This window comes from Larus michahellis, chromosome 23 (assembly GCF_964199755.1).
Source record: "Larus michahellis chromosome 23, bLarMic1.1, whole genome shotgun sequence".
NCBI classification, from domain to species: domain Eukaryota; kingdom Metazoa; phylum Chordata; class Aves; order Charadriiformes; family Laridae; genus Larus; species Larus michahellis.
In genome coordinates, this window is record NC_133918.1 from 6617016 (window position 1) to 6636445 (window position 19430).

Below are 19430 nucleotides of genomic sequence, written 5' to 3' on the forward strand. Positions count from 1 at the left end.
CTGCACGATGCTTGGGGAGAGGCTCTTTCTCTGAGCCTTTCCTCCCAGCCCAGCCATCTCTTTCCCCTCCGGCAGCCCCTTTTCCTTCCAGCCGAATCCCCAAGGCCACCAGCCAGGGCTGGATTTTCTGGCTGTGGCTTCAGCTCTGCCCGACCCCGCTGGGGCTGAGCCGACACCGCTGCTCCTGCAGGCCTGGCTCTTTTAAAAACAAGGATTTACCCTGTTAAACCTGCGGGACAAGGCAGAAAACTAACTTTCCCCCCCATGTCCATCCCTGTGTGCCCATCCCCATTCTCCTGTGTCCCATGTCTGTCCCTGTGTCCCCATGTCTGCCCCCATCCTGGCATGTCCCATTTCCCCGTGTCTGTCCCCATCCCCATGTGTCCTGTGTCTCCGTGTCTGTGTCTGACCCCACGTGTCCCATGTCCCCGTGTCTGTCCCTGCGTCCCCATCCCCATTCCTGCATCTCTATGTCCCCACATCCGTCCCCATGTCCTATGTCGCCATGTCCATCCCCATGTCCCCTGTGTCTCCACACTGTCCCCATCCCTGCACGTCCCATGTCCACCCCCACCCCCCAAGTCCTGCTTTTTATTTCCTCCCTTTCCTGAGTAATGTGGGGGATTTAGTGCCACACACAGCCCAGCAGCCCGGAGGGAGGCGAGGGTGGGGCGAGAGCGGCTGCAGGGACACGGAGCATGGCCTGTGGCAGCGTGGGCTCCCCAAAATGCCCCACAGCTGCCTCATATCCCCCATGGGGGCAACCATACATCAGAGCACGGCCCTGGGGACAGTAGCTAGGGGGAGACTGCTGTCTCTGTGTCCCCTTTCCCTATATCGCGGTGGCTCCTTGTCCCATTGTCCCCATGTCCCTTGTTCCTAGTGCTCCCCACCGTCCCTTGTCCCCACGGCGGCCCCCCAGGGGTTAACTCGCCCGGGCTCCTTGCCCACACCCAAGATGGCCGCCGGGGCGCCCGCCGAGCGGTCGCGGCCCGCCATGATCCCTCCCGCCCGCCGTAGCCAGGGCTTCCTTTCCAAGATGGCGGCGCCCAGTGGGAGGAGCGGCCGGCGGCTGTGGGCCGCGCTGGTGCCCGCCGCCCTGCTGTGCCTGGCGGGCCGGGCGGCGGAGGAGCCGAGCACGGCCGACTTCGACGTGCGGCCCGGCGGGGAGGTTCACTCCTTCTCCCGGAGCCTGGTGAGGGGCGAGGAGGGGTGGAGGGTGGAGGGGTGAGGAGAGGCTACGCGCCTCGCTCTGATTGGTTGCGCGGCACGTCGCTCCCGAGTCCCGCCACGGGGGTTGGCTGCCAGCGAGGGAAGGCGGGCCGAGCTGGTGGCTGGGGCGGGGGGGGTATCCGGGCTGGTTGCCAAGGGGCCGGTTGCTAGGGGCGGGGGGAGCCGGCCTCTGACGGGGGCAGGGGAGGGGGTCCCAAGGCGGGTCCCAGGGAGAGGGGATCATCCAAGGAGAGGGGGGACCCTAAGGGGGGCTCTCCAAAGGCAGGGGATCCCCAAGGAGAAGGAAGCCCCTAAGGCGAAGAAGCGGGTCCCTAAGGAGGGGGGGGGTGGGGCGTGTGTGTCTCCAAAGGCAGGAGAGTCCCAGGGAGGAGGGAGGGAGTCCCCAGGAGAGAGAGGGTCTCCAGGAGAAGGAGGTACCCAAGGAAAATGGTTCGCCAAGATGGGACACTGTCTGTGGCGAGGAGGTCCCCAGGGAAGGAGGTTTGCCACAGGGAATGACCCCCAGGGGGAAGGAGGTCCCCAAGGTGGGTTTCCACAGGGAGGAGGTACCCCAAGGGGAAGGGGGGGTCGCTAGGGGAAAGGGGTTTTGAAGAAAGAGGGTCCCCTGGGAAGGAGGCTCACAAAGAGGAAGGGGCCCTTTGGAGAGGGGGCCTGGGTGTCCCTGGGCCACCAGAACGTGGGTCCCCACCCCAGCACCGTGGGGGATGAGGGCTGCACGGTCCCTGGTCCCCACGGTCCCTGGCTCTGTCCGGACATGGACGTGGTGCGTTCTCCTCCTTGGGCACCCCCAGGGTGAGACTGGCGGGGGCTGCACCCTGCTGCAGCCCCGGTAATTCTCTCAGGTGTCCCCACATCTCCCATCATCACTAAGAAGTGCCTGATAGTGAACAAAGAGAATGTCCTTCTTGAGCAAAGCTGCTCATCATCTTCTTGTCTTCTTCCAGGGGGATTACACCTGCACCTTCACATACTCAGCTCAGGGAGGAACGAACGAGGTGAGTTGGGCAACCATTCGAGTGTTTCCCTTATGCTCAGTCTCTACGGCTGCACAGTGAGAAGCTGTTCAGGATGATTTCGTTTGTGATGAGCTGATTCCAGGGACTGCGAGCTGCAAGGAAAGGTGTTTGCACTATTCTCAATGCTGCATGTTTGCAGAAGTAGCTTGTTGGATTTGTTTCCTGAACAGAAGCGTCCTTCATATGTTGCAATGACGCTGTGGTTCGCGAGGCCGTGACATTTGTAAGGCTTACCAGATCTCTGGGTTGGAGAGATTTCCAATGCCTCTGGAGAACGGGGAGTGACATTTTCATACCCCAGTTGGTAGGAAGGGCCTCGGAGGAGTAACTGCTGTGTTCTTTAGGAGGCTTGAAGGTTTTTGCAGCTTGTGTCGCTGCTGCAGTGAGTGCTGTGCAGATACACAGTTTGTACTTTCTTATCTGCAAGTCCTGTTAGAATCGGGTCCTTTTAGTGCAAAGGGAAATGAGATTTTAACTCTTTTCCGTAACTGTACTAATGAAATCATGGAGAGGAGAGGGCAACCAGTCCTTGAGCTTTGTGTGACACAAAGCAAAAGGGGTCATGGCTGAGTGTTGTGTAGTTATGTTGTGTTATTTTCGAGTGGCTGAAACTTGTCAGGCCTGCAGCTGGGAGGGGAGGTGACTGGCCTCGGGGGTGAGCGGGAAGTGCGAGGCTCTTACCCACATTAACTGTTTGAACCTTTCCCCTCTGCAGCAATGGCAGATGAACATTGGAGTCAGCGAAGACAACCAGCTCTTCTCCTGCTCTGTCTGGAGGTGTGTTCTTTAACCCCAAACCCTCTGAGGCAAAAGCAACAAGGCAGGTGGGATCTGGGCCAGGGACCCTGCCTCCCGGCTGGGTTTGCCTCACTATGGGGCAGCACCAGGGGGCTTTTCTCTCCCGAGAGATGCTGTGACTCTGGGGGGGCTCTTTAGCCAGGCGGTGGTTGATAAATGCTGTGTGTCCCCCTCTCCCCTCTCCTCACTAGATGGAGCTACAAGAGAGCTAGAGGTGGCTGTGGCAGGAGGGAGCCGTGAACCCTGAGCTCGGCTGCACCTCCACCCTCTCACCCCCTCTGCCGATGTCAAAGACTCTGCTTTCTTCTTTCAGGCCCCAGGGGAAGTCTTATCTCTTCTTTACCCAGTTTAAAGCCGAAGTGAAAGGAGCCAAGATAGAGTATGCCATGGCTTACGTAAGTCCCAGCTGATCCCTCGGAAGCAGGTGTGTGGGAGGCTGCTATAACACATGAATTGGATGTGGAAAACATTTATTAGACATCTGTGCCATAAAACGTACTCCATCACGTTCCTAATTAGAGAGTGGTGGCAGTCAGGAGAGTGGCTGCGAGTCTCCTGCACCAATTTATTTCTGCTCCCTCGATGCCGTCAGGTTGCTGCTGGCTTTGCCAGCGTCGATGACTCCAAAAGACACCATCCTACCAGGGTGCACTGCACAAGGGGAGTCTTGGTTTGCCTCAACAAATTGCATGTGACAAAGTAAATAAAACCTCTGCTGGTGGTTTTGTCTGGTTCATTCTTCCATTTCCCAGTCTTCAGTTGTGAGGCGTCCAGTCACTTGAAGGACCCGAGTTTGTCGTTTAATAGGAAATGGAAAAATAGTCATGAGATTTTCCTTCAGATTTCCTTTACCGATTTAATCTTTTCACTCTACATTATTAAAATACAAGTTTGTTTTTTTTCAAAATGCGCTATTGTTTGCTTGTTTGCTTTAAATAGAGTAGCTTCTTGCATTGCCTCAACTGCTTAAACCTTCTTCCTTCCCGTTTCAGTCTCAAGCTGCAGTGGGTGGACAAAGTGACGTCCCCTTAAAACAGGAAGAATTTGAAATCACCGAAACAACAGGTCTGTAACCAAGAGAACTATGTGAGAAAGGGGCTGGAGCAGGAGACACGCCTGGCTGTCAGTCAGGAGACGAGGGTTTAAGCTTAATGCAGATAGATGACAATGTAGAGGAGGACAATGCTTGTTATGGACTCGGGGGTATAGTGCTCTTGATCCATAGCTGGCAGCAGGATTTTGCAGGTCCTGTTCCAGTGTAAATGTTAAATTAGCATGGGGGAAGAAGGGGTTTATCGCAATATGCTTGTTGTGTGCATAAGAAGGAAGTGCAATGCCCGACTTGCTGGCTTTTATGGTCCTGGAAAGGAACCAGCAGGGCTGTTTTGTTCGTGCCTTACCATCTGTTTATCCTGTGCTTGTTTTCTCTCTTTTCTAGTGTCTCACAGGGAAGGCAAGTTCCGTTTTGAACTATCCAAACTCATGATTGTAGCAAAAACGCCCCGTGACGAGCTGTGACCCCAAGGCCGGTGTCGAGCAGGGTGATTTGGGCGGAAGAGCATGGCAGATAAAGAGGATTACTTGTTAACTGCGGGTTTTTTTGGTTGGCCAAACCTTTTATGTTTTCCATATTGAAGTGTGCTAGGGTCCAACGCAAGTGGGGCTTGGAGGTGTTAAGACAGATGCATTCTGTCTTGTGTCAGAGTAACAACGTGCTTTGCAGCTGGAAACCTCCTCTGAGACTCCTGATCTGCAGCCAGCCATTCTGTCGCCCGCTTTCTGCTTGGTTGATCTGCTGAATATGGTAAAGCTCCCCTCGAACGGGGGCTCCTTATCTCCCTTGCTAGGAAGAGCAATGCAGAAAGATAAGTGGCTGGATTTAAACGTGGTTTGCTAAAGGAAAGTTGTTAACTCTGTAGTCTCTGGAGGGGAGACAGGATTTCTCTCTCTGCAAGCATGACAGGAGGAAATAATTAAATTGTGTGGGAGGGGGAAGGAAGGTATAGAGTTGGCCAAAGACATCTGGCTCCTTGTTGAATGTGGCTACCCGAGACCATCGCTGGCTTCGCTGGGGAGGATGTGCTGGACCTGCCTTAGTGCAGAGCGCGGGTTGGGATAACTTGGCATGGGGAAGGCAGAGCTGCTTATTCTGACACAACCCAGGAATCAATCCAAGCAACACTTTCATGTCTCAGTACAACTGCAGGACTATTTTCTATGTACAGAAGTGATTTTTTTCTTATCTAGAGTAATAACAGTGGGGGAATGTGGAATTCCTTTCCTGTGTAAATACAACACAAATAAAGACGTAAAGCATCATGCTCTCGCCTGAGTTTGCTCTGCTGTGCGACTCCTGCCCTCTCCAACCACATGCCCAGCGAGTGCCGCAACCTTCGGTGTTTGCTTGGCCAAGAGGAGCCGAGATGTCACCAGGAGGCTGGAGGCTGCAGAGGGTTCACAGGAGTTCTGCCCACCCGAGAGGAGTCCCAGCAAGTGAGAACAAGGCTCCAGCTGTAAGTTTGCGTAACCCAGCACTCACGACCAGTGCTTTGCCCAGAAGTGGTGCCTGGTGATGGCTGTGGTCATTGGTAGCTTATTTTGCCCATTCTGGGGGAGTTCCCTGGTTTTGGCAGTCTTGGGGTGCTGTGAATTGAGGATTTTACAAGCTTTATTTTCCAGGCTCTTTCCAAATGCTTCTTTCTCTGCTGTGTGGCTCCTTCGGGATCTCCGGATACCTGCAGGGCCCAGGAGTGTTGTTGGGTGGGGAGGTGCATCCCCTGCGTGCTCCAGCCTGAGTTCCGAGCTGCACTTAGGGTGCTGGTATTGCTGGTTTCGGGCTTTTCTCCCTGTTCAACCAGTTGCTTGGAGGGAACCGGACCAAAGGGAGTTGAAGGGACTCCTTTCCCAGACTTGTACAGCCAGGGCTGGGATGGGAAACCCAGGCCGTAAAATGGCTCTTCTAGCAGAGAGTGTGCTCTGCCAGGGCTTCCTGGGACAAGAAGGCAGGAGTTTGGGAACAAGGCGAGTGTTTGGGAACGACGTTTGGGAACAACGTGTGGCTGTGGGGTGTGGGGGGAGTTCCAGATTAGACACCTGCCTGCAAAAGGAAAGCTGGTGCCGGGCATTTGGTGGGTTAAGCGTGGTCCTAGGGTGTACCAAACCCTGGGGACAAAGGGAACAGCTGTGAGTCGGGGCTCATCTGAGCAGAGATGTTTCATGCAATTAAGGAGCATCTCGCAGCTGACGCCGACACGCACCTCGAGAACAGAACGACCAAGCGGTTCTGGCTGTCAGCGCGGCCGCCGCATCCATCAGCCCCGTTCCGCTTTGCCTGCTCGACGCATCTGCTGACAACTCCACCGAGCTGTTTTCCAGCCCCGGCTCCTCTTTGGCACATACCTGACAGCTGCTGCGAGCGCAGGGGGGGCAACGGGAACGTCTGTTCTCAAATGCCACGTGCCAAGGGCCGACTTCACCCTGCCCTCCCTGAGGGACCGGCGCCTCGGCGGATCCTGTCTGTGTTCTCCTCCGTGCACACCTGTAAATGTGCTTTACCCCCACCCTGAGCAATTGAATTAGCTGCGATAGCTGGAGCCAGGCCTGTGAAATGACAGAGACAGGGGCTTTGGTTTTGGGGTTTTTTTTTAAATCTTTAAGGCTGAAAGTTATCAGTGCCTCGAGCCAGCAGTGGAAAGGGAGCAGCGAACGGGAGCCGTGGAGCCGTGCTCTGCCCACGAGCACTGGCAGCCTCCTGTGCCTGGAGACATCCCATGGAACAGGAGGCACAAGAAGGTCGCAGAGATAAGGCCAGCTGAGATTGTACGGCATCTTGTATGCTAAAAGGGCAATTTTTGGTGTTTCAAAGCCGAGATCAGTGTGTTGGAAGCGGGCCGTGGCTGCTGCGTCCATGCTCTGAGAGCACAACGCTTTTACAACACGCTGGTATTGAATTCTGCGAAGTTGCTTGTTGCTTTCTGCTGTCAGGGTTGTGCTTTTTTAGCTCCCGCTGTGCAGCCAGGGGACGTGGGGACACAGAGGAGCACGCGTGGGTGTCTGCATGTCCCCCCCACCCAGGACCCCAGGCCTTTGCTCTCGGTTTTTGCTGGGTTTTGCACTGTGTTTCCTCCCACCAGTTCAGCCCTGGCCGTGCAAAGCCGGGAGCTGCTGTGCCCAGAGCAGGGGCAGCCTGCCCTTCAGCGGTGCCAGGGGACCGAGAGTAAAAACCCCGAGGTTTCAGAGAGCAATCGCCATTTAAAAGGCAAAACCAGCTGCCCCTGGCACTCATTTTATTGCTGTCAACCGCCTTTGTAGCAACCGCGTGGAGCACCCAGGCCAAACAGGTGAGTTTATTTAAATAACTCATCAGGGCTACAGAGTTTGCTAAAAAATAACAACCATAACTCAGTCGAGGACACATAAAACGTATGAAATCCTAGGGAGAGCTTTGGACAACCACCGAGGAAGGCGCCGGAGCCATCCCAGTGGGACTGTCACAGGAGGCTGGTGGGGGGAGTTGGGTCTTGGATGAACGGGTGTCCCTCCAGCTCCCTCCCTGCCTGAGGGACACCCGCTCGCCCAGGTGAGGTGGGATCCTTCTGGTCTCAAGGCTTGTCTTTTAGGAGGCCAAAGCCCATTCCTACCCTGGGCAGCACAAGCCTGGACCATGATTTTTTCCCACCATGTCATGGAGCTGCTGAAAGACAACCACGGGGCTCCACAACCCTAGGGTATTGGGGTCACACAACTGTTCACCCAAGCAACTGCCCACCTGCTCAGAGACACCTTAGAGGCGTTACACACGGCGAGTCTTTGGTTTGGTTTTCCCCCAGGAGGGTTACGATAGAGTTCAAGGTGAGGAGTCCAGTCTCTTGGACTCTGGGCTAAGAGCACTTGGTGGGCAAAGGAAATCAAACTGTGCAGCAGGAGCCCAGAAGGCCACCATCACCTGGAAAGGACTCAGCCCAGCACAGGGAGGGGTATGCAGACCCTGGGCAAGGGTTAGACAAAGTCAAGAGGTTCAGTCTTTTGTAGAAATAATGAGAAAATGAGTTAGCACTACAGAGGAGAAGAGGACGTGGAGCCTGGTGATGGTCAAAACAGGCATACATTCTGTCTTCGGTCTCACAGGAGGCAGAGTCCAGCAGTCACTGCCAATGGCCCATCTTGGCCAACTTCATATGTTGTCCTCCTCCAGCATCTTGTTGACCCCTTCACAGATCCTCTTCAGGTGGGTGCGGTAGGGCTCAGACGGCCCGTAGAGAGCCGAAAGGAACTCGTAGTCCGCAAAGTGATTGAAGACATGGTTGATGCGGGAGTGGGATTTGGCTGTCAGGTGGCCGTTGACAGCCTGGTGCAGCAGGTCCCGGCACTCCGTCAGCACACCCGACATGACCCTGCGGTCGAAGGTGAAGTCTATCTGGTGGAAGCTGACGGCCGTCATGGCCAAGGTATGCACCTTCTTGCGGAAGCGCTCCATCACCAGCAGCTCCTCAGGGTTGAACTGCCCATTACGGTAGAGCACGCCCAACTTCATGACGATCTTGATGAGGTTTTTGATGATCTTCTGGGCCTCTTTGCGGTTGTGGGTGTACTCCTTGGTGGCCCGGTAGAGCTCATCCAAGATCTCGCTGCTGGTGTCATCAATGAAGACGTTGGCTATGGTCTTAGTAGCCATCTTGCTCAAGAGCTTCTTCTGGGCCTGCAGGGCCAGGTTCTTGGTGCTGAAGGTGTCCATCTCTGCAGGGGGAAGAGGCACACACACAGTTCAGCCCATGCCCTGGATCAGTCCCTGTCCCTTCTCCTCCCCATGCAGCCTTCTGGGAGGAAGAAAAGCTTCTCCAGCCAACAGCAAGACCCAGAGGAGCTCCTGGTGCCAGGGCAGGTGAGAGCTGAGCTCACGCCCCACGTTTTGTTATGGGATGAGTTACAGGGTGTTCCCACCTTCCCCCCAACTCTGGGGAGAAGCTACAGTGCGAGGGGCAGCATCAGAGGTGTGTGAGGTCTCCCTACCTGAGCTTCGCCTGCGACCTTCCATCCCTGTCTCCCTCCTGTGACTGGCACCGCCCTCCTCCCCGTGCAGGAAGAACTCTTGCTCCATAATTTTAACATTTTTTCTTCCTTAAAACCTGACTCATTTCCTGTAGGGTGAGCTGGGGACAACCCAGGTGACAGCTGAGTCACCTACCACAGCTGGCAGAGCCATGTGCCACCATAAGCCTGGCGCTCGCCACGGCCGGAGCAGCACGGCTGATTTGCAGCATCCACCGAAGTGCGGTGAAACCTGCCCCGGTACACCCGTGCCACCAGAGCTCGGACTCCTGCCGCCTTCTTGGCTTGGCACGAGCATCGCACAGCGGTGAATAATTTGGCAAACCAGAAAACTCACTCCTTGCTCACCCACAGCCCGACTCCCCACACCCCGGCGGGACCAAATCAATCACCTCGGGCGGATTACGGTTTTAAAAACCGCTGTGAATGAATAAAACGCCACCAACCCTGGAGATGCATCTTGCCCAGGGAAATCGCGGAGCTACAGATCACAGGGAGGCGAGAACAGCGTGATAAGAGCCGGCTCCCGCGCCGGGATGGATGGGCAGAGATGGGGCTGCTTGTGCAAGAGCCCGCACGTGGCAGGGTCAGCCTGGCAGAGCGAGAGCGGGGAAGGGACACGATCGTGCTATAAACACATCACCGGGGAGGGGAGAAGAGCTATTTCAGCTAAAGGATGCTGCTGGCGTGAGAATGGATGGGGATATATTGGCTATGGGTATGGAGAGGAGAGGAGGGGGGTCATCCGCAGCCCCGCTGGTTATTCCAGCACGTACCGAATCCGTCCCCATCGAGGCAGCTCTGTGGACCCCACCAGCCGGCCGAGACACCACCCAGTCTCGGATCCCTCCGGGCATCCCATTCCTACTGCCACAGAGCGCACACCGGGCTCTCGGGAGCAAATCCCGGCTTCCTGTGGGCTCGAATACCCCGCCGTGGCCAAGGCTCCGTCTCATTGCAGCCAGTCGTGCAAGGGCAATGGTGCACCAGTGATGGTGCAAGCCGAGCCCCGGCTTCCCGGGCATCACCCAGCCACCGGCTCCCCGAGGGCAGCCGAGGCTCTGCCAGGGCATGAATTAAGCAAGCAGTAACAGAGCCGCCACCACCACGCGAGCTGCCGCATGTGGCATTATTTACAGCCCTTCGGAAAAACACAGAGGTTTGTAAGTATTTCCTTCGGTGGGAAAACATTGATTTTTGCCAGCGTGAGCTTTGAGCTGAGGCTCTCGCCCTTAATAAGACAGAAATGACAAAGCAGAGGCTGCTCTTGCGGAGCCGCAGGCGGCTCCCAGGCGGGTCGGGCTCATTTAATGCCGACGGCCCCGTGCGGGAGATGCTACCGGAGCTGAACCCGGAGGGACGGGCAGGATGGGCAGAGGCAGCGCGGCTCCATCTTCTCTCCCTTGGCTGCAAAGGGGACTCGCTCTGCCTGTGGCTCAGCCTCTCCCGGAAGGAGCGGGGCTTTGCTTTTTCCTGGAATTCCCCTCCTTTGCATCCCGCAGCAGTTACGGGGTGTCCTGGGCCGGGAGCAGTGCCCAGATAAATAGGAATTCCCACGCCTGAGCTCTCCATGGGGCCACCGCAGCCATAAAGCGAGTGCGAACTCCACCTACAGAGCCCGTAAAAAAAACAAAATAGGAACCGCCAGCTCTTGCAAGCTGCCCCGCGCACCCACATCTCCCAATTAGCGACTGTAATAATAGATCAGCTCCCGGCACTGAGTAATGCCTGGCTTCCCCACAGCCCTTCTCCTTCCAGGGACCGGGGAGATGAGCATCGCTCGTGGGGGGAAACTGAGGCACAAAGCGGTGGCGAGGGAAGGGGGGGGTCTTTCCTCGACCCCCCGGAAAACGCGCCCTGTTCCTTCTCCAGCGCCCGGGGGCTGTTCCGCAGGTCGCTCGCTGCAAGCCCCAAGGAAACCCAAGCTCACCTCCCGGCACGTTCGCTCCCGCTCAGCACCAGGCCGGTTATCCCGGCACCCTCCGCACCACGCTCTGTCCCACCAGCACCTGCTGACTCAGCACCAACCGCCAGATTTCACTGGAACGAGCCGTTTTCCTGCCGGGAAGGGCCCCGCGACCCCATTGTTCACGGAGGGGCTGCTATGGGTGCGCAGAAGAGGCAAGTCTTGCCCCGACGAGCAAACTCGAGACTGAAATAAACCACCCCGTTTCCTTCCTGTCTCTGAAGTTTCCAACCCTGCTCAGGGTTTGTTGTTTCCCCCCCCCCCGCCCTCCTTCTTTTTAATGAAAACGCCCTCAAAAAACAACTTCTTCCACCGAAAAAGAGCAGGCGGGTGATGCTTTCACCGAGTTCCTCCCTGCTCCGGAAGAGCGCGGTGGGGCCGTGGTCCCAACGGTGGCTTTGGGGACAGTCACAGCCCTTTTCGGGTTTTTTTTTCCACCCATTTTACAGGTTCAGAGACAGTTACAGCCCTTTTTGCGGGGGGGAGGGTCCACCCACTTTGCAGGTTTTGGGGGTGGTTTTGCAGCCCTGAGAGGTCACGTGGGGGCTCGGCCGAAGGTCGGGACATCTGGACGTCCTGCGCGAGGTGGGGACGCAGTGACACAGACCAAGTCCCTGCCATGGGCTCCCCTGGGGACAGACACGTGCCAGCGCCGGGGCACTGCAGCATGCTGGCCACGCCGCCGCAGGGCAGGGGAGCCGAGGGCCAAACCCAGCAGCCGAATCCAGCACCGACACCGTCCCAGTGTGATTTTTTCCTGACCCAAAGATCCTCACCCCTGACTGTCCCCGTCACCGGGTACCCGCCAGGGGGTGTGCTTGACCTCCCCCTGATCCCCCCCCAGCTCCCTCGGCAGCAGGCTGAATATTTCATGCCGGAAAGCAAAAGCACTTAAATAATTCATGGGGCAGCGTGGAGCACGCGTGCAGCACAGGGGAGGGCTCCGCGACGCTCCAGCTGAGAGCGGAGGCACCTCCGCCTCCCCTTCCTCCTCCTCTTCCTCGCCGGGGCCATATTAACTTGTAACCGTCTTGCTACAAGTTTCCTCTGACACTGCAGCATCGTCTCCCCAGCTGGGGAGATCTCCCCATTTTGTCCTCCATCTCATGTGCCGTTTCCTCCTGCTGCTCCAGAAAATGTCCCTGCTCTGCACCTCAGCACCCCCAGTGTCCCCAAATCCTCGGCCAAATGCCGCGGCAGGGGTGGATGGGATCCTGCTGCTCCGCTCTCCGTCCCCCAGCATCACTTTCCACCAGCTCCCCATGCCTCCAACCCTTATTAATTAATTAAACCCTGCCACTGCGCTGGATTACAGGAGACAGGTCGGAGCACTGGCATGGCACGGGGATGTAACCGGAGAGCCCAACGCTGTCACCAGTCTGTCCCCCACCACCCGTGACCGGTTTCCAGACCCCATTTTACCAGCGCTGGGGTGGCAGAGGAGGAGGAAGGAGCCATGCTGCCTTTTGCAATAGCCGTCCCTCACACGTTGCCATGGGTGCAAACAGCAGCGAGAGCCGCCAGGTCCGGCGCGTGTGTGCTGAGCAGGGTGAGGCCAGAGAGGAAGCCACTGAGTAAACACCTCGCTCGGGGAAAAACTCATCTCTTGGCAAGGATGGCAAAAAACCATGGCGCCGGGAAGGACCGTGGACGCTGCGGGGATCACTGGCATCCCCTCGGCTGGGCACCGTGCGGTGCATCTCTCTCCACTTGCTCCTCAGCAAGGAGCAAGCGCTCAGCCATGTCCCCATCATTGTCCCCACCATCCCCGGCTTCGGGATTGAAACTCCTGTGTCCCATTTCTTGGCAAGGATGGCAAAACCGCAGCTCCGGCCAGGATCGGAGATGCTGCAGGGATCACTGGCATCCCCTCAGCCGGGCACCACACGGTGTATCTTGCTCAGCCACGTTCCCTTTATTGTCTCCACCATCTCACACACCAGGATCTAAACTCCTGTATCCCGTTTCTCGGCAAGGATGGAAAAACCACAGCTCCGGGAATGCTCGGACATGTTCCTATCATTGTCCCCACCACCTCTGGGATCTAAACTCCTGTATCCCATAATCTCCTTCCTGTAGGTGCCGGCATCTGGGCTGCAAATGCAGTCCCAGCGCAGGCACCTGCGGGAAGGAGCAGAAGCTTTTTGGTTTTGCACCAAATCCGATGCCTGGGAACGCCGATCCGCCCCAGCAACTCCAACGTGTCTGTGCAAGGAACCAGGCTGCCGATCCAAAGTGGGGGGGGGGGTCCGACGATGCCAACGCTGGGGGCGTAGGTGGTGAATCCTGCCAGCGCTTCCCATGGGAACGGGATGCCAGCACGTGGAGGGGGTGCAGACTGGGGACGGGGGTGCTGATCGGGCGCTTTATCAAGGAATTCCCCGGGATACTGGGGAATCCCTGGAGAGGAGGCAGCTGCAGCATGGAGAGGAAGAGGAGGAGGAAGGCGGGGGGTATTTTATGGAGAGGAGGAGGAGGAAGCGGCTGGGGTTATTTTGGAGCATCTGTCTCGCCTTCCATTTCCTCCTTTTCTTTATTGAGCTGCTCTCTCCGGCAGCAACTTCCTTTCTCCTTCGCTCAGAACAGACGGAGACTCATGGGGAAGTGGAAAACGGAGCCGGGGGGGAAAAAAAACAGAGGCCAAACCACCGTCCTTCTGTCTGTCCGTCCTGCGGCGGGGGCCTTGGTGTACCACATGCTTCCTGCCCTGGGATCAGCAAGGACAAAGCTGCTCCGGGAAGGGAAAAAGGCTCCGCAGGACAATTTGGATCCGGTGTTGGTCTTGGGGGGGGTCAGCAAAGAATATTTAATGGTCCCAAATCCTTCCCTGCTTCGGAGCTTTGGTCGGTTGGTGGGAGTCAGGAAGTTTTACACCCGACTCTGGTGCTCCTGGCAGGATCTGGCCACGCCAAAGGGATTCGTCTCCCTGGGAATGGAGGAATTTCATCCCTTCGAGCCCAGGGGACGGAGCGGACGAGGGGACGGGGCGACGCAAGACGCCAAGCGCTGCCATGGGGCGTCCGTCCCTGTGCTCGCACGTGGGCTCCTCAGACGTCCCCATCACGGGGGGGCCTCCGGCGCCTTCTCTCAGCTCCCGTTAGCCATCGACCGCCGGACACGGCGGCATTCCCAGCCCCCTCGGGTTTCCCACTGGTTTTGGGGGGCGATCACCCACTCCCCGTGTTTTATCAGGGCGGGGAAACTGAGGCATGGTCAGGGGCTCCCAGGAGCAGCCCCGGGCTCTGCCCGCCCAGCAGCTCTCGTCCCTCGGGGCTCCCCAAACCCTTGGTGTCCCCCCCTCCCTGGGGCTCCCATGGGCCGGGCAGGGCCGCCGGTGCCCGGTGACACCGGGGGAGCGTGACGGACCGGGGTGATGCCCCGGGGGCTGCGCTCACCTCCGGGGACGGGAGGCTTCGCCCCGCTGCCGGTCCCGGAGTGGGAAGCACGAAGCGGGCCGGTACCGAGCGCCCCCGCCCCCACGGACCGGTAGAACCGGGAGGAACCCGGGGAAACCGGGGGGAACCGGGGAGGGGGTCCCGATCCCGGCAGCGCCGCACCGGCGGGCAGCAGAGCCCGGCCGGCTCTTACCTGCTGCCTGCCTCGGGGGAGCGCGGCGCCGGGACCGGGGCTGCTCCGGTGCCCGTGGCGGGACGGGGGCGGAACGGGACGGGGCGGGACGGGACGGGACGGGACGGGGCGACGGAGTTTCGCTTCCCCCGGCGCCTCTCCCTGCCCGGGCGCGGCGGCGCCCCCGCAGCCGGTATCCGGTGCCCGGTGCCCGGTGCCCGGCGGGTCCGGGCCTCCCGACCGCGGCCGCGGCCAAGTCCCGAGCGGGGCCGGGCGCGGCGGCGGCTGGGGGGGGGGCGGTGCCCGCGGGCGGTGCCAGCCAATGGCGGCGCGGGGCTTGCTACGAAGCAGCCAATGGGAGGGCGCGGCGGGGGGTCCCGCGGGGGCGGCCCCGTGGGCGCGGGCGCGCCGTGCGTGGGCCGGTCCCGTTATCGCGCCCCGTGGGCCCCCCTGCCGGGCGCGGGGGGTCTCCCTCGGGTCGCTGCGGAGCCGCGTGGGCGGAGGGGACACGGGCGGGTGGCGAGGACCACGGTGGGTGACGGGGAGCGGCGCGGGTGAGACGGTCGCGCGTGGAAACGGCGTGGGACGCTGGCCGGCGGCCGGGGCGCTTTTGAGCAAGGACGTAGGAGGGCGCTGGGAGACCGGGCTGCGCGTGGGCGGCACCGGGACGGGGGGTTGTCTCGAAAAGTCCCCACTTTTCGGGTGGGTGTGCGCCACGGGGATGCGACACCCGTGGGAAGGGGGGGGGGGCGGCATGGGGGTCCGTGGGGCGCCTCCTCCGGTGCCAACATCCCCCGCACCGGGCCCCTCTCTGCCCGGCTCCCACCCTTCGCCGGGAGCAGCGTGCCAGGGTGTGCAGGCGGCTGCTGCGTGGGGGGGATCAGGGTGGGTTTTCGGGGGGGGCTGCCCCCCAAAACCCCCGCCCGGCCCCGATCCACTCGCCACCGCCAGCACAAACCAGGGACGGGGGCTCCTCCGCTTGCCTGGGGCCTGGCATCGTGGGTGGCAGTAGCCCCCACGGTAGGCGCAGGGTGGGTTTGTCACGGGGGTGTCCCCAGGAGCCCCCCAAGCCAGGCAGCCCAGGCCCCACTGCCAGACGTCAGCCACGTGGAGGAGTTTTTAGGGTGCAGCAACCGGGGTGTCGTGGCCGTCAGCTTGTCCCTGTGCCAGGGACCCCACAAGCCCTGGCATCCCACTGAGCCGTGCCGAGCCAAGATTTGCACCCCCATCCCGAGCTCCCCAGTGTCAGGAGTGTCAGAGCATCCTCCTTCCTCCTCTTCCTCCTCCTGCTCCCGGCTCAGTGGGAAGGAGCCACCTCGCAGGATCCTGATTCCGAAAGGTGGTGTTAAACAGATTAAAGGTGGGATTTAGAGGGGATTAAAGTCTGGATTAACCGGAGCCTTGACTTGAATCTTGGTCTCACGCAGCAGCTGGGAAGTGAACTTCAGCTCCCCCGTGATTCTCCCCAGCCCTCTCCAGCCCTGTTGCTCCCCCACCCCACAGAGGTGCCCGACACCCCCAGGGCATCGCCTGCCCCAAGCCCCCGCTCCTGCTGTCACCTCTGAGGATTTGCTCCCAGCCCCGTGTTGTGCTGGAACAGCCGGAGCAGCTGTTCCCGCTCTCCCGAACAGTCGTGGCATCAACCTGCCCAGCATAAATCACCCTCCTGTGCTCATCTGTTCCTGGGTGGCCACTTGCAGCGATGGGAAACAGGCCATCAGCTGGGAGCAGCGTGGCACGGGCCTGCGGGCTAAGGAGACAGTGGTAGTTTTGGGGGGGAGGCGGCGAATGGAGCTGGGGAAGAAGCAGCAGAACGTGGTGGCTTGCCACTGGCAGGGACAAATTCTGCCCAGCACCATGTCCACATAACGGCCTGGTCCAGTGTCGCCATTGCTGCCCCATCCCATGTCCCGGTTGCTGCCCGGTTCTGCGTCCTCATTCCTGCCCTGTCCTGTGTCCCTGTTCCTGCCCCATCCTGTGTCCCCTTCCTGCCCTGATCCGCATCCCCATTGCTACCTTGTTCTGCATCCCCATCACTGTCCCATTCCGTCTCCCCATCGCTGGGCATCCCTGCTGCCCCAGCCACTGTGCTCACCTTGCTCGGGCTGTTGCTGGAGGTGCTGCCAAAGGGGATGGGATGGGGTGGGATGGGATGGGATGGGTGTGTGTGGGTCACCCTGCTCCCCCAGCACACCCCCATCATGCCCAGCATGCAGACCCCCGCTGCCAGTCTCCATCCCTTCCCCGGGAGCATCTCGGGGACAGCCCCCTGCGTCGCACATCTCTCCACCTCACTCCCAGCCCTGGGGCCGGACCAGAAACCCTCCTGGGGTCCCAGTGGCGGGTGAGGGTGGTGCTCGGCCGGGGGCCGTGCCAGGCCTCACCCCAGCAAAGCCCCATCCAACCCTGACGGGTGGCACTGGGCACTGCGGGCATCGATGGAACCGCCATTGATCATCAGTGGGGGATAAGAGCTGGCGCTGCACAAAAGCAGAGAATAAAAAAGAGAAGAAACAGGATCTGGGCCAGCTTGTGCACTGTCTCTCTCCCCCTGCCCCCCCTTTCCTCCTCTCCTTTCAATGCAATTAAATGATGCTTTGCAACAGCTCCTCTCCCGCTCGCTGAGCATCGCCCCGTGCTCGGGGAGGTCGCGTGTCTCATCCCGCTCCCTCCCACAAGGTGCATCCACAGCCCCAGCCCCAGCTGTTCCCACCTCTGTGGCCCCCGGCCTGATGCAGGGGCACTCCGCTCCGGGCCAGGGGGGACCATCCTTGGAGAGGCAGCGCCTGAATAATTCACGAGAGCTCAGCAAGAGAAACAGGAGCTGCAGCCCGCCAGGTCGCAGAAAACGTTGGGAAGGGCATGAAGCCACTGTCCTTCCCTTTGTCACTTTGTCACACCACTTTCAGGATCCATCTGTGTCAGCCTCAAAGCTGGTTGCTGGTGGCACAGCCCGGGCCCCAAGGGGACCAGGTCCCCAGCAGCACCCCAGTGCCGAGCACCACCACCCCGCTGTGCTGAGCAACACCAGCCCATGGCTGTGCAGGGGGACAGAGTGGGGATGGGGTGTCCCCCGCACCCAGGTGGCCCCATCGGGATGGCACATGACGGACCCCAGCAGCTCCTGGGGCAGAGGACTGCCTTTCTCCCCATAAAGCCCCTATTGTCACCGGGGCACGTGTGGGGTGGGGAAACACCCCCAGCGGGTGGTGAATCCCCCAAGCCTTTCCCGTGGCTGGGATTTTGCATTCCCATCGCGCCGCTCCTGCGCAGCTGTGCTTCGCCACAATGGCCCCTTCTTGCCGCGTTACCGGCACCGGCTGCGCTGCCTCAGCCCCTTCCCCAGCCCCGACCTTCCCCACCAGCAGCCGAGGTGGAAAAATTCATCCCTGTAAAAACAAAATCCATCCTGGCAGCTGCCGGCTCCAGAGGAGAACCACAAACAGGGGATGCTCTCCCCAGCATGCGCCAGACCAGTTATCCCAGAGATGCACTGGGATGTTCAGTCAGAGATGGGTGGAGGGAAAGGGATTGTGGAGGCGTCACTTAGGGGTGCTGACAGCTTTGGGTGCAGCACCCAAAGCGTGTCCGGTGAGCCCATGGGGCTGCCCCAAAGCCATGGGGACAGGTTGTGGCTGTGGCAGGACCATCCATCTCCTGCATCCCAGGAAAGATGGGATGGATGATGCTGGGACAGGGGAGCCTGGCCTGGGGCACCCAGGGGAGAGAAAGCACCATGGGAAATAAGGATCCCTTGGATGTGTTTTCTCTCTGCCACGCAGCATCCGGAGGTGATTTTTCAGGAGGTGCCGGCTCACGTGCTCCCTCCTCGCTGCCTCCAGACTCCGCGTGCTGCTGCTGCGGATCCCATCTGGGGTTATCAAGCCCTCCGGGGATGGAAGCAACCCAACAAACTTCATTAAGGAGGAGACAGAATCATTTCACAGAATCATTTAGGTTGGAAAAGACCCTTAAGATCATTGAGTCCAACCACAAATAAAGATAAAAATAGGCAGCAGCACCACCGCAAGCATCCCGGTGGCATCGGTGTCACCAGCCGCCACCCTGGCAGGACCCATGGAGGGGTGCAGGGATGGTGGTGTGTGGTCCCCTCAGGAGCCGCTAATTGGTAGCAGCAGTAGGAAGTTTTGCCGTTAACGCTTGGGACTGATAATTAAGGTGCTGCTCCCACTGCACCCTGGGGAGTTGCTGGTCCCTGGGCTGCCATGAGCAGTAATTACATCAGTAATTACAGCCGTACCCCAACCCCGCATGTCCTCTCCTGGGGGTCCGGGGCAGGAGGAGCCCCATCCCGGGCTGAGGGGGTGCGTTCAGTCCCCACAAAACGGTTTGTGCTTTGGTTTTGAACGACTTAAGGAGCAGCTCTGGAGGGGCGGCTGCATCTGTGAGGCCAGATCCAGGCAGGGGAGGGTGCAGCCCCCCCAGGGATGGGGTGTAAATGGGGACCCAGGACCCGCTGAGCTGGGGGGGTGACACCAAGGGTGCTCGGTCATGGGGTGGGGGGCATCATTGGGGTGGGGAGTGCGGCCCGATGGGAGACAAAGTGTGATGGGCTGGGCGCTGATGGGTATCCCTGGGCATGGAGCAGGGCACGGCCATATGAGCTGCACCCCGACATCGCCTTGTCACCACACACGGGGGGACACTGGGGACCCGTCCCCAACCCAGGGATTTAATCCTTTTGCTCCTGGTGCTCCTTTTTTCTGAGACGCCCCCCTGCCCCAGAGCGAAGGGATTCCATGGGTCCCCAGGGCGGTCCCCGCCGAGCAGCATCCCCTGCC

At 59.5% G+C, this 19430-nt stretch overlaps 2 protein-coding genes across 3 annotated transcripts; one reads left to right on the forward strand and one right to left on the reverse strand.

Moving 5' to 3' along the window:
- The first annotated feature begins 800 nt into the window (after positions 1-800).
- Positions 801-5366, forward strand: MYDGF (myeloid derived growth factor). Its single transcript, XM_074565944.1, has 6 exons — positions 801-1195; positions 2178-2228; positions 2965-3026; positions 3361-3442; positions 4040-4112; positions 4486-5366. The coding sequence occupies exons 1-6, from the start codon at positions 959-961 to the stop codon at positions 4563-4565; spliced, it is 585 nt and encodes a 194-aa protein (XP_074422045.1). The 5' UTR covers positions 801-958; the 3' UTR covers positions 4566-5366.
- A 2000-nt stretch (positions 5367-7366) lies between these two features.
- Positions 7367-14901, reverse strand: TNFAIP8L1 (TNF alpha induced protein 8 like 1). Of its 2 annotated transcripts, none has more exons than XM_074565922.1 (2): positions 14650-14901; positions 7367-8783 (listed from the first exon to the last, which is right to left on the reverse strand). In XM_074565922.1, exon 2 carries the CDS (start codon positions 8779-8781, stop codon positions 8221-8223), a length of 561 nt encoding a protein of 186 aa, XP_074422023.1. In that variant the 5' UTR covers positions 8782-8783; positions 14650-14901; the 3' UTR covers positions 7367-8220. The 2 variants fall into 2 exon arrangements, with proteins under 2 accessions (XP_074422023.1, XP_074422022.1); XM_074565921.1 differs by lacking the exon at positions 14650-14901 and adding an exon at positions 11026-11281.
- Between the last annotated feature and the right edge of the window lie 4529 nt (positions 14902-19430).